We start from the raw sequence: 14,347 nt of genomic DNA on the forward strand, positions 1-14,347 counted from the left end.
CAGCCTGAGTGAGACAGTGAGACTCCATCTCAAAATAAATAAATAAATAAATAAATAAATAAATAAATAAATATAAATAAATAAATAAAAGCAAGTGTGGTATGTGTGCTGATATGGAAAGATAGCCAAGTTTTGCTTTTTTATTTTTTTTAACATAACACCCAAAATAGGCTAAATGACTCAAAAAAAAAGCAAGTTCCACACAGTGTACTTAGAGTGGTCATATATTTATGTATAAAAAGTCAGGATGTGTGCAGGGATAACACAAACAAATAGGAAATGGTCTGAATTTGAAACTTTGCAATAGGAACATAGTAGTTCCCTTTTAACTTTTACTTTGTGTGCTTCTTTTTGTTTGAACCATCCACAACTGTGAGCTTGGATAAGGGGTTTGGATTTGTGTGTAATGACAGTGAGAAGTCATAGAAAAAGTTTAGGAGAGCGAGCATAATACAAGACGTACATTTTAGAAACATTGGTCTCCCTACAGTGTGGAGAACTGCTTGTACAGGTAAGTCTAGTGGAAGGGAAACTGAGCTAGACAACTTTGTAGCAGCCTAAGAGAGAAATGATGGTGGTGTGGACAGGGTAGACAGAATGTGTTCATGCACGTCTGTAATTTGAAATAATCTTTTCTCTAGCACAATAGACAAGGAACTGTGGGAGCACTTAAGAAGAAAGGTATTCTGAGGTCTAAAGTGACCTCCCTAAGGAAGTTTCATTTGATCTGAGACCAGAAAAGAGACTTTGGGTGAGGGCCAAGATGAGAGGGTAGAGACAGGCAGGGGAGGGCGAAGTTGTGGGGGATGGGGGACTTTAAGGTAATGGGGGTGACTAAGGATGGTAAGGCTTAATGAAAGGGAGAAGGAATTTATGCAGTTAGAGAGGTACCAAGGGGTGGTCCCGAAGAGCCTTGTAAGCTCTGATAAGGAGTTTGGTTTTGTTTTTAAGGTCAGTGAGAAGTCATAGAAAAGGTTTAAGAGAGAGACAGCATGATACAGACTTATATTTTTCAAAAGATTGGTCTGCCTACAGGGTGGAAAACTGCTTGGCAGGGGCAAGGGAGATTATCCAGATTGGTCCGATATAACACAAGAGTCCTTAAAAGTAGAAGAGAAAGACAAAACAAGCGAGTCAGAGGAAAATGGGAAAGATGAGCCAGGCACGGTGGCTCATGCCTGTAATCCCAGCACTTTGGGAGGCTGAGACAGGCAGATCACCTGAGGTCAGGAGTTGGAGACCAGCCTGGCCAACATGGCAAAACCCCATCTCTACTAAAAATATAAAAATTAGCCAGGCATTGTGGTGCATGCCTGTAATCCCAGCCACTCGGGAGGCTGAGGTCAGAGAATCACTTGAACCCAGGAAGCGGAGGTTGCAGTGAGCCAAGATCAGCAAGATCACACTATAGCGCTCCAGCCTGGGGGGTGGGGGTGGGGGCAGCATGTGACCCTGAGAAAGAAAGAAAGGAAGGGAAGGGAAGAGAAGGGAAGGGAAAGAAAGGAAAGAAAACAAGGAAAAGAAAAGAAAAGGAAAATAAAGTGGGAAAGATGGAATAACAGTCAGAGAGAGATGCAGTATCAGCCAAGGAATACAAGTGACTTCTAGAAGCTGGAAGAGACAAGGAAATGTATTCTCCTCTAGAGACTCCAGAAAGGGACATACCCCTGCCAATGCCTTGATTTTTACCCATTGAGACTCATGTTATACTTCTGACCCCGAACTGTAAGAAAATAAATTGCATTATCTAAGCTGCTAAGTTTGTGGAAATTTGTTACATCAACTTTAGGAAACCAATACAGTGGGAATTCAGAGAGAGGTATAGATGTAGTGAACATCTGGGGAGCAGATGCAATTTAATGCAATGTGGTGCTATCTATACAAGGATTAAAATATGTATGAAAGAAAGAGGTAGAGCAAGTAGGAGATCATGAGTTAAGTTTTGGAGATGCTGAGTGTCAAAAATAAGAATAATCCAAGAGAAGCTTTGGAAGAATAGACACAGAGCTTAAGAGAGAAGTTTGGGTTCTGTCTCCATATTTGGGCTCATTGGCATAAAGGAGAACTAAACTTATAGTAAAGAATAAAACCATGGTGAAGCAGTGGCTTTTGATTGTTATGTTTAACACATTTCCATGCAGTTTTTCTGAGTACTTACTACGTTGATGGTACTCTAAAACCCATGATTTTCTTCTTGCTATTATCTCAATATTACGTTGTCATTCTGACAATGTGAAAATGATTCAAATTTAAATATGTTTTCCTTATAGTGTGCCTTTTGTCAGTACTGGATATTGATAGCAGAAAGTTGAGAAGGATGAGTTGAAGCCAGGGTGAGGAGTTGAAGCCAGGATGAGGGGTTGAGTTACAGCAGAAAAGTCTGATGATATTGAGGGTCTAGAAAGTGTGCAGTTCAGATGGATGTATATGCTAAATCCAACTGTGGGCACAGATTTCAGAATCAGGGCAGAATCAGAAGGCTTAGATAAGAAGAAACCAGCAGACAGGCAAGATTCAAGCATCATGATCAGAGGAAAGGGTCTAAGACATTCACAGAAGTAGAGAAGGACAAATAAGAAACAAAGATTCAGGTATGAAGTCAGGGTTTACATCCCAGTGGTAGAAATTAGAAGCCAGAATCAGATCCACAAAAGAAGAAAAGGGGCTACAGCTGTTTCTACACCTATTGAGAAGGAAGTGTGTTTGGATTATGATACAGGTCAAAAAAACAGGCCCAGGTCACAAAGCAACTGGATAAAGAGCATCTGTACAATAGAAATGGGGACCAGGTACAAGGATAATCATTTTATTGACCCAACAGGCTTTAATACAGTTTCTTCTGGAGTGGGAAGCACCCAGTGGAACCTAGTGACTGTCCAATGGGTCCTGTTAGGAGACACTGCAATAGATGAATCCAAGGAGAGGAAACTATATCATTTATAACAACTTTGACACATAATGATGTGGTTTTTTTTAGAAAACAACTTTATTTTTAGATTAGATGATGAACCAATCCCAAGATTTTATATTTTCCTATGGATCCCACATATGTAATCCAAGTTGTATTTTCCCTAAAATCAGCACAGCTAAAAGCCTGGAGAATCTTTTGTTCTTGATTCTGAGGCTATAATGAATGTATACCTGGGCAATGACATCTCAGAAAGGGGATGGTGTGGTTGGTGCCATCCCCTCTGTAATGTGATTTCTGAAACAGTCACCTTTCTCCCGTAAGTGACTGGTCAGTCATTAAATCTAAATTATATGAACACAGGTATGTATTTCTAAAGTACTTAAATTTCCATTATTACATTTACCAAGTTCTGAAAATAGATCTGAGACTAAGAAAAGAAAAATCTCTCTTCATGAAGGAGCCAATAAGAAAAGACTCACTCTTAAGAGGTACGTTAAAGTCACCATTTTAAAATTCTGTGGTCTTATTCTTTCCACTATGTCTCTAGCTGGCTGAATGACTGGAAACCTTAATAGTTCAGTAATTACATTGACTCTTCACTTTATTAGACCAACACCGTTTGACATATGTCTTTCTTAATCCCAAATGTTATATTACAATTTGAGATTTTTGAGGGGGGATATGAACAAAAGGATTTTTTAATAGGTGAACTCCTGCTCTGCCTGCCCCACTACACCCTGTGCCTGCCCCAACCCATCTTCAGTATGGCTCCTGCCTGCCAACTACTTCCTCCCATGCAGTCAAAGCTCCTGGGGCATATCCATGTTATTATCTTTTATTACTATTATTATTATCATGAAATATACAAAACAAAAAATTTACCATTTTAACCAATTTTTATTGTACTGTTCAGTGGCATTAAATACATTCATACTTTTGTGTGACCATCACCACCATCCATGTCATTAAACTTAAAATGTTACCATGGATGGGACACAGGACTGAGCCATGAGTCATTGTTTTGAAAAGGTTGAAGAATGCTGGAACCGTCTCGATTTGTAATAGAAGTCAGGTAGCTACTCCTCTACCTCTACGTGTCCACCTGATGTGACAAGAGATGGCACTTCAGCCACTGATTGGACCTGGCTTGTAGCAGAGTTCCTACTCCATTCCCTAAAATCCTGATTTGGATTGCACTTGCTAGGAGCCAGACACAGATCTAAGCCGCTTTTCATGTCTTAGTTCACTGAATGTTCACAACAACACACTGAGGGGGAGAATATTGTTCTTCCCATTTATCATAGGAGGATACTGAGGCAAAAGGAGGCAAAGCAAGTTGCCCAAGAATGCAGAACTGATAAATGTAGCAGGACTCAGATTCAGATCCAGGAAGTCTGGGTCCCTGCTTTCAACCACAATCCTAAATTAATGAGAAAATGAGCTGCCTGAGGAGGCAATAGGATTGTTTGATAAAATTCTTTTGTCATTACCCTTTTAGATAACTTCATAAAGAAAGTAATTTCACGGAATGCTCATCTTGCTTTTTTGAACACTTCAAGCTTTATGCCCAAGAGAAAAATAAGGCAACAAAAATACTTTTAAAATGCAAAAAGCAGGGGTTTCCACATGGCCATTGGAGACTTTGGACCCTTTTAATGGGTGGTGGCTTCTTGTGGATATTCCCTAGTCCCTAGGCATTGCTGGTGAATCCTGGGAAGTGGGGACCACAAGCCCCACAAGTATGCTATGTGCCAGTCAGAGTCCTGATGGGAAGCAGAAGGTGAACTCCAGAAGGGTCTACCTGGCACATGTAAGCAAGGTTCTGAGAACCTATAAAAAATGTAGGAATACCCACAAACTAAAAACTGTAGGAAGATATCGTATCTAGCCCTACAGGGACTGAAAACTGGAGGGAAAACTGGAGGGAAAAGGGAATGCCAACAGAAGCTTGTACATATTGGGGAATTTTGGCAAGAAAACCAGAGAAATACGTTTGGCAAGAAAAGCAGGGAATTGTGCAAAGAAAGCCAGGGAAATAAATCCCCATCCTCTTTCTCCACCTACAAATTGCCTCTAATTGGTCAAATCCCCCTAGAAGCCAAAGACAAGGAAGTTCTAGTGATGCAGTCATAGAAATCAACTTAAAGGCACAGAGAAGAGCAGAGACTGAACCCAGGGCTGGGAAGAGGGTTGCAGTGTATCAACTCAGAAGAACCAGCAAAGTCCCCACTGCAACCAGATAATATGAGCAGTATTAACCACTCCCTTGTCTATCATAGAAGCAACATTCAGATCATCCAGTCCCTTGTAGGGCTTTCTTCTATTATCTTCTCATTGAGTTATCCGAACAATTACAGGAGCCAAGCATATCTGGAGTTAACTCCATGTAGAATGGAGGACTCCCCATGTGAGAGAGGCTGCCAGGGCCACAGAGCATGCTGCACCATGGGGACTGGACTAGTATTCAAGTCAGCAGAGCATGGACCAGTTTGTCCTCACAATGTGGACTGCCGGGTTTGGAATTCCATTTCGGTTCCTTCCTATTAAGTGAACTTGGGCACATTTTTTAAAATTCCTGTAGACCTCAGTTTCCTTACCTGTATAGCAGAAATACTAATAGTCCTTACAATATAAATTGCTGTAAACAGAATATGTGAATTTGTACATATAGAGCAGTATCTGACACACAATTCATCCTAGATGATTATTATATAAGTAGCATCTTCTGGTCCCTAATGAGGTGCTGTGCCATCACCCCAACCTGCATGACTCGAATAGTACCAGGTGCTGCTGCATTAGCCTGCTATTTCTTCTTTGACTCCCTGCTCCCTATGCCTGTTCATAGAGACCTGAATTGGGAGATGCCTGCATGTTGGAACTTTTAGACTAGGCATACACTTAAGGCAGGGCAACCCACTAAGTTAGGGACAGAGCTGGGCTGTCTCTGAGAACAGGTTGAGGGCTGAGATAACCATGAAGATGTCAGAGCAGAAATGGGATATGGGAGTCTGGGGATCTGGATTTCCTTCAGTCTCTTCTATGACTTAAGACTTACCTTTCATAGAAGAACATAGGGTGACTGAAACCATCCATCAAAGCAGTGTTTGCTGTGAGTTTTGTAATAAACTTTGAGAAACAAGGATTCTGGGATCTGTTTACTATCCTCTCCTAGGAACTAAACTAATATTAGCATAATAAAGACCTTGAAATGTCCCACAAAGGGACCTTATGTAATTCATTGTTTCCCAAACTTAGTTAGCTAAGGAACCAACTTGGTTAATGCTGAATCAAACTGCCAGGTGAATGTTCACATAATGATACAAATAATAAAGTGTTTAATAATGAAACAGACCAGGCGCGGTGGCTCATGCCTGTAATCCCAGCACTTTGGGAGGCCGAGGCGGGCGGATCACGAGGTCAGGAGATCGAGACCATCCTGGCTAACACGGTGAAACCCCATCTCTACTAAAAACACACACACACACACAAAATTAGCCGGGCGTGGTGGCGGGTGCCTGTAGTCCCAGCTACACGGGAGGCTGAGGCAGGAGAATGGCGTAAACCCGGGAGGCGGAACTTGCAGTGAGCCGAGATCGCGCCACTGCACTCCAGCCTGAACGACAGAGCCAGACTCTGTCTCAAAATAATAATAATAATAATAATAATAATAATAATAATAATAAAATAATGAAACAAAGAGATGAAGAAATATTTCACATTAATTCTTGAATTGCCTGCTTTTCAACCTGTGGCTAACTTTCTGTACTGAAAGATACCTACCCAGCTGTTAGGAAGTAGGTCTGCTGGACACGGAGGAGTGGAAGGAGGTATGCTGTGCCCTTGGTTTACATGGGTGCTGAGCAGCAGGGATCTTTTCTTCTATGGAAGAGGCTGCTCAGCTTCACCTGCTCAGTGACACAGTTTGTAGTTTCTCAGAAAGCGCATTTCTGGAGAGACGTGACAGGACCCAAGAAACCTCATCATCCATACCAACTGGATTCCCTAAGAAGGATAGGACGGTGTAACTGGCAGAGAAGGTAAATACAGGGCAGCCATACATTGCTCTCACAAGTGATTAAAAGCTTGTGTTTTGAGATTCTAAATCTCCAGTTTTACAAGTTTCTAACCTGGGCTCTGAGCATCTGTTTCCTCTTCTATGAAAGGGCGATGACAATAACACCTCCTCTGCAGAAAAGAGTTAGTCTAGCAGGCTTGAGGATGCATATCCTAGAAAAAAGCCTATTTGCAAGGTTGGCCCTTGGTTGGCATCTGGGAACTTGGATTTTAGGAAGTTCCTCACCATTCCCTGATAAAGAATGGCTTATTGTGCCTAAACTATTTATGCATTAAAAAAAAAAAAAGAAAAAAAAAAGGTTTATGTTGAACCCTTGTTTTCCTCCTGGAATTTAAATATGGACTAAGCAAGGGTGCCTACGTGACCAGTACCAAATAAAATCCTCAGGCCCTTCATCTCTGATGGGCTTCCCCGATAGATGGCATTTTACGTGTGTTGTTACAATCAGTCCTGGGGGAATTAACAACAATCCGTGTGAGTTCTCTAGGAGAAGACCTCTGAAAGCCTGCACCTGGTATCCTCTGGACTTGGTCCCATGCCCCTTTTCCCACTGCTAATTTTGTTTTGTATCCTTTCACTGTGATAAATCATAGCCATGAGTATGACTGTATGCAGAGTCCTATGAGTTCTCCCGGTGAATCATCAAGCCTGGAGGTGGTCTTGGGGACCCGTGAGAGAGGGCTGCCATGAATGTGGGATAAGATGCATTGAACTTTTAGTGCCCTAGTAAGTAGACTGAACATGAGCACATCACAGAGAAGAAATCATCTGCCAAGCAGATCTTCACTTTCCTACTAGGCGTCCCTCTGTCCCATGGTGCTAAAAGGCACTAGGACCCTGTCTCTGTCTTTTACCTGAGTGTGGGCCTCCTCCTTGCTAACAGAGTAGTAGACACTGCTGATAGAATGTCACGATCCATCTTGGAGATTTTGTCTCTGCATCTGTGAACTTCCCAGGAATAATTGCTTCAGGATTTAGAGCTGTTTTGTGTTTTCCTTTTAAGTTGTTCCTTTGTAACTCTTTAACTCAAATTTACTGGAGAGATAGAACTGTTTGTTTGACCATTAAAATTATAGTTGTGTGGTGTCACAGGATGCAGTGTATGTAGATTAATTCAGCTGTGCATTTCCTCTTCACAACTCTCTTATTTAAACACAGAAACAGTATTAGTTCATTGATATTTTCTTCTGAATACTCTCGTTGAGTGGCATAGCAACCACTGGGAAATTCACAATGAGAAAGGGAATAACAAGACATTTCTATTCTGCCTCTAAAAATATTTGGCCTAGCATTTTCAGTGCTTGTTCAGGTATGAATACAGGCTAAATAACTCTTCTCAAATGATTTTTCTGAAATAATTTCTGTCTTGCTTTTTTAAAAAATGGTCATAGCTAAAGTTTCTTAAACTGTCAAGCAGACTCAGCCAACAAATGGCCAAATTATATTTTCAAATGTATTTTATGCTCACTAAATAATTCTGAGAGATGGCATATAGAGCTAATTATTGGTGTAATTTCCTGCCACTGAAAACGTTCCGGGTCTTCAACCAGATAGTAATATCACAATCAAAACTCCTTTGAGTTAGCACTCAATTGTGTAGCAGCTAATATAGTTACCCAGATTGGATGTTGTTACGTGAAACTTTGAAGCAGCTAAAATAGAAACCTAAAAATGGCAAGCATCTGAAGATGCAAGGTAGAGGATGATAATCACGGTTTTATTATGTTGGCTTTTCTGTATAGCAGTCTGCTCCAAAGCATAATGGTTTAAAGCAAAAAAACATTTATTTGTGTCTTGATTCTGTACTTCTAAGTCCAGTTCAACGGGGTAGTTCTGCTGGTTTTGACTAGGCTCTCTCATGTGTATAGCTGCTGGTCAACTGGGCAGCTCTGCTTCTCAGGGTCGACTAGTTGCTGGCTGGGGAGACAGGTAACTGGTATACACAGCCCCTCATCTTCCAGCAGGATAGGTTGGCTTTGTTTTCATGCTGACTGCCGTTTCCAAGGACAGCAAGAGGGTGAGCAAGCACCAGTGTGCAGGCACAGTGCGTATTGGTGTCATATTTTCTCTTGTCTCATTGGTCACATCAAATTTTATATCCAAGTTCAGAGTCAGTGTGGGAGAGGCCTCCTTGAAGGCATGGATACCAGGAAGAATGAAACCTTGTGGACCATTTCTGCAGCAGTCTGTGACAGCAGGATTCCTTTACTTCTTTACACTTTGGTTTGGGTGTGCCCAAGTGTTTAAGGTCAGCTCACTTGTATTTGTTGACCTACTTGTAGTAAAGTACTTATAGAATTGTTTTAAATTATAATTATATTTTCCAGGAAAGATAATATATCAAGGTAGTTGAAGTCCTTATAATCTTTCATCCATTTTCATTACAGCCCTTCCAAATTAGTCTGAAGTAACAAGCCGAATGAATGTGATGGGTTGTGATGGAGTCCAGGGAGTGAAGGCTATGAATGATCTGAGCATTGCTGAGACAATATCTATGTAGGTAGAGGATGGAAAAAGAACTTGAGAAAACTAGAAGGCATGGGAAGACCCTGCTTACTACATAGCGACACGTGTTCAAAAGAAATAACAGTTTTAACAGAGAATGAAGGGAGGTAGAGAAGGAACAATGGGGAGAGTGAGAGAACACGGAGCTCCAACCCCTTGTGCTATTTACTGAATAAATGTGCTGTTCAGGGTGATTTTAGTCCATCAACAAATATTTTGTGAGCCCTACTATAGGTCAGGCAAACAGTAATGAAAAAGCAGGAAGCATCCTTTCCCTCATGGATCGTACATTCTAGTAGTTAAAACAGACACTGAGCACACCATTACATGTAATTAATTACTCACAAGTGGATAAATGCTGTGAAGAATATATACATAGAAGTGTAGGAATATGGGCGCCATGGCTCGCGCCTGTAATTCTAGCACTTTAGGAGGCCGAGGCGGGCAGATCACGAGGTCAAGAGATCGAGACTATCCTGGCTAACACAGTGAAACCCCGTCTCTACTAAAAATATTTTTAAAAAAATTAGTCTGGTGTGGTGGTGGGCGTCTGTAGTACCAGCTATTCGGGAGGCTGAGGCAGGAGAATGGCGTGAACCCGGGAGGGGGAGCTTGAAGTGAGCTGAGACTGTGCCACTGCACTCCAGCCTGGGCGACAGAGCGAGACTCTGTCTCAAAAACAAAAAAAGTGTAGGAATATATGACCCACTATTCCAGTCCAAGGACTGAGATAATCTTCCTCAACAAATCAACATGTAGGCCAAAACATCATCTTTTACAATGCCCATGGCAGTGTTGTAAGGATTCCCAAAATGATAATTGTTCTATTCACAGATGAGTAGCTGCAGAAAGGAAAACACAATTACCTGGGATCACAGTGAATAGGTGACCTACCTGGGATGCAAACCCAGGTTACCTTATGTGTTTTCAACATCATAAAGCATACTTTGCCTATTTTACATATTTTCTAGAGGTGTTCTAGTCACTGGCTATGTTTCACCTGCGTAAATGATGTTGTTTCAAACAGGTAAAGTACACTGTAAAAAATTGTAAATATAATATGCAGTGAAAAGTGAGTCTTCCTCCCTGCCTTCTTCCCCTGGTTCCCTTCTCTGCAGGAAATATCAGTCAACTTTCTTGTATATTTGTCCAGAGGTGTATAATTAATACTTGAAGTAATTACTTTGTGATAGATGTTTTTCTAAGTGCTTTGTAAATATTTACTTGTTTGATCCTTTATGTGGTGACTATCATTATCAACCCATTTTTCATGTATGTATATATTTTATTCCACACAAATGTTTTGGATTTTAAGTACATACCAAAGTTTGACATGTTTCTTCCTGTGTACTGGTCAGCTTTAATAATGCTATATAACAAACAAGGCCAAAATCTCAGTGGCTTCATTACACACATTTATTTCTCATTTGCGAGTCAGCCGTGGCTCAGTAATTTCTCAGTTGGGCTTGCCTGGTCTTGTCTTCAGACTGGAAGTTGGGCTTGTGTCTGCCCTCATGCATCTCTCCTTCCAAGACCTAGGCTGAGGAAGTGTCATCTACCTGAGAGAGAGATCTTTGTGGCAAGAGACAGGAGCACAAGGAAAAAGTGGAAACATACAATGCCTCCAAAAACTTCTGCCCTGAACTTGCTAACTGTCTCTTCCATCCACAGTAAAGCAGGTCACATGGCCAAATCAAAGTCATTGCGGCAGGGAACTATAATCCACATGGCAAGTTTAAGGAGAGAACAAAAAAATTTGAATAAAATTATTAAATTTACACACCCTGAAAATTCAACTTTTATCTTTTGCAGCTGGAATCTAGAGGAATAACTGAAAAGATGTTGCCCTGAATGAATTAACAATAGCTTTCTCATGGTCTTCTGCTGGCAAGATATAAACAGCTGACTCTATTCTATTTATATTTCCCAGGTTTTGGCATCATGTTTGGGAAGAAAAAGAAAAAGATTGAAATATCTGGCCCATCCAACTTTGAACACAGGGTTCACACTGGGTTTGATCCACAAGAGCAGAAGTTTACCGGCCTTCCCCAGCAATGGCACAGCCTGTTAGCAGATACGGCCAACAGGCCAAAGCCTATGGTGGATCCTTCGTGCATCACACCCATCCAGCTGGCTCCTATGAAGGTATGGCGAGGGTTCCATCTTTGGGTGGGCTTAAGAATCATGCTCTTATTTGATGCACTGCATCAGCTTTATAAGCAAGCTATAAAACGCCTAAACCACGTATTTTTTTTAACATTCACAGATTATTCACAATTATTCTTTCATGATTATAATTTTCACCATTTCTTATAAATTGCAGCACATGAAAAGGAACTTTGGCTTTAGATGTGATTTTTTTAAAATCAGACACATAAAATGTGATCACAAAATGGGACATTTTATTTCGGCTTTAAATGTGTTTTATACTGAAGCGTATTATCCATCCACTCTGGTTAATATTGGCAATAGCCTCTGACCAACATTAGACCATCTTTTGTTGTTTTCCATTTGCTCTCAAAATATTTAAACTTTTCTTTCATATAAAATTTACTGCCAATAGATTTTAATAATAATATTTATAAATATATATACACATGCATATATAGGCATATACATATATATGTTTTATATGATCAAATATGTGTATATATATACACACAAACATATACACACATATTTATTTGTCTTTATAGCTTTCAAATTTGTCTTTTAGCCTAAGAGAGAGCTATTGCGAATAAAAGCAAGTAATTTGAGTCCTAGAATAAGATATAATTTATCTTAAATATGTAGCTAGGAAATTTTTGGCAATAAATTTTCATAAAAGTAATTACATGTAAGCAGAAAGCAGACCCCAAAAAATTTCAATTATGCAAAGTTACTACAAAGAAAATCCAGGAATTGCAGTTTTCTTCTGCACTTCAGAATGATAAGAATTCTATAGACTATCAGGCAATTGTCCAAAAGTTCTCTATGGGAGTTAAACATCATTGACAATTATAATGATATTATCCAGTGGACCATTCCAGAGTTTCATAATCTATACAAAACTTGAGTTCAGATTCTTTCCTTGCTCATTATATTAGTAGATATCTGTGCTATTTGAATATGTTATTCTGCGTTAACATGAATACTGCATAAACTGTATTTGAATAATATGCAGAACAGAACTGAATGCATTTTTAAAGGGATGCAAAGAAAGAGTGGAGCTGATACATTATGGGAAACGCTTATGAAACATCACCTGACCTGACTAAATTAGAACTGTGAGTCCATTGTTCATGCACAGTGCTGGTCATTCTATTCTGGTATTGAACATATGCGTCTGTTCTGCCCAAAGATCAATACAGAGTCTTATAATTCTGCATTTTGTGAGTTTGATTTTCTGGTAGAATTTCAAAACTTTTCAAACCAACTAAAATGTTAAGTCTACACACACACACACAACTGGATATTTGAGAAGATAAAGCTTTGGGAACAAAAGGAGGCTGTCATTTTAAACAGATATCAACTGATATTTATTAGAAACTGACTAAACAAATCTACTAGTTTGTATTTGGCAATATCTTACCATTGAACATAATTTTCTCCCTAAGAGAAGGCTAACACTTAACTGATGATCATATAATAAGGTGGACCATATCTTTAAAAAGTTGGGATTAGAAAAAAACTGCTTGTTTAATTTCATTATTTTCTTATATCCCAAGTTTTACAAAACCCAGAAAATGGAATGAGCAGTGTGCCCTGAAAAGTCTTCTACTATTTGTCACCATGGTGAAGGAAAAATTCTCACATGAAACTAGGACTTATTTTCTTACCCTGGGGTATCATAATCATTATCATTGGATAAGAAACATTCTAGACAGAAGCAGAGTCTTAAAGAAACATGCTAGCTGAAGACCCAGGACATGCACCGTCTTGTTAGAGTGTATGCATTATTTGGTTAGGACAAATTGTCATTTACTTCACCATGGTTTTTCACTTGTCCAGATCCTAGCAGGTCCTGTTTGGGAGCAAAGAAAGAGGCTCTCGTCTTAGTGATAACCCATCATGTTCAGTGGATGTGGGATTTAGTAGAACCTTCTACTTCATTTCTTCCATCTCCTAGGTGGGCTGGCTCGTTATCCTTTCCTCTCTGACAATCATTCCCACTGAGAGTTGGAGCAAGATTTAGCAACTTCTAAGCTGCTAAACCTTGTGCTTCTCTTACTCACTAGCATGGGCTTTCCAGCCCTTGTGCCAAATGCATGAGCATTCAGTCCATATGAAATGAAAAGACTAAAATATTAGTTATAGACACTTAAATGTTCACTGGGTGATGACTGGAAGATGCATCTCAAGTATAGAGCAGGTCCTGGATTTCTGCAAATGAGACTTCAGGCACAATTGTACCCCTCAGGGAAAAAATAAAATAAAAACAGACAAGGAGTGACTAAAACAAGATCCAGCCAAGTTGGATCTCACCCATAAAGATTAAGATTAATCAAATCAATTTAACTGAAGGACACCCGAAAAATCCAGTACCTCATACTAACACTAAACTCCCATAAAGCAAATCTTATCTTTCTCCAAATATGAGTATAAATATTTCCCCACATATGAGTTCAGTTAACACCATTAGCAGACAGTAGACAATATTGGTAGTCAAACAGAATCCTGTGACTACCAGACTCTTACAATAAGTAAAAATTAAAAGGTTTAAGGGGCCAAACTATGTCATATAGTTTGCATGATCCAATTTTTCGGAAATGGCTTCTCTGGAAAAATCTTACAAGTCACGTAAGAATGACATATTATAAAGTATAGATAATGTATCTCAGAAGTCAAAAAAGTCCTTGAAATAAGAAGTAATGAAT

At 39.8% G+C, this 14,347-nt stretch overlaps 1 protein-coding gene across 1 annotated transcript in view; it reads left to right on the forward strand.

The window, feature by feature from the left end:
• Positions 1 to 14,347, forward strand: part of PAK5 (p21 (RAC1) activated kinase 5) — a 312,766-nt gene that overhangs the window by 195,268 nt on the left and 103,151 nt on the right. Inside the window, exon 3 of the mRNA XM_017868889.1 lies at positions 11,422 to 11,636. Within this exon, the coding sequence (XP_017724378.1) occupies positions 11,433 to 11,636 (204 nt within the window). The 5' untranslated portion in view covers positions 11,422 to 11,432. The remainder of the gene's footprint in view (positions 1 to 11,421; positions 11,637 to 14,347) is intronic.

Source organism: Rhinopithecus bieti, unplaced genomic scaffold, assembly GCF_001698545.2.
Source record: "Rhinopithecus bieti isolate Rb0 unplaced genomic scaffold, ASM169854v2 scaffold_4658, whole genome shotgun sequence".
Classification (NCBI taxonomy): Eukaryota; Metazoa; Chordata; class Mammalia; order Primates; family Cercopithecidae; genus Rhinopithecus; species Rhinopithecus bieti.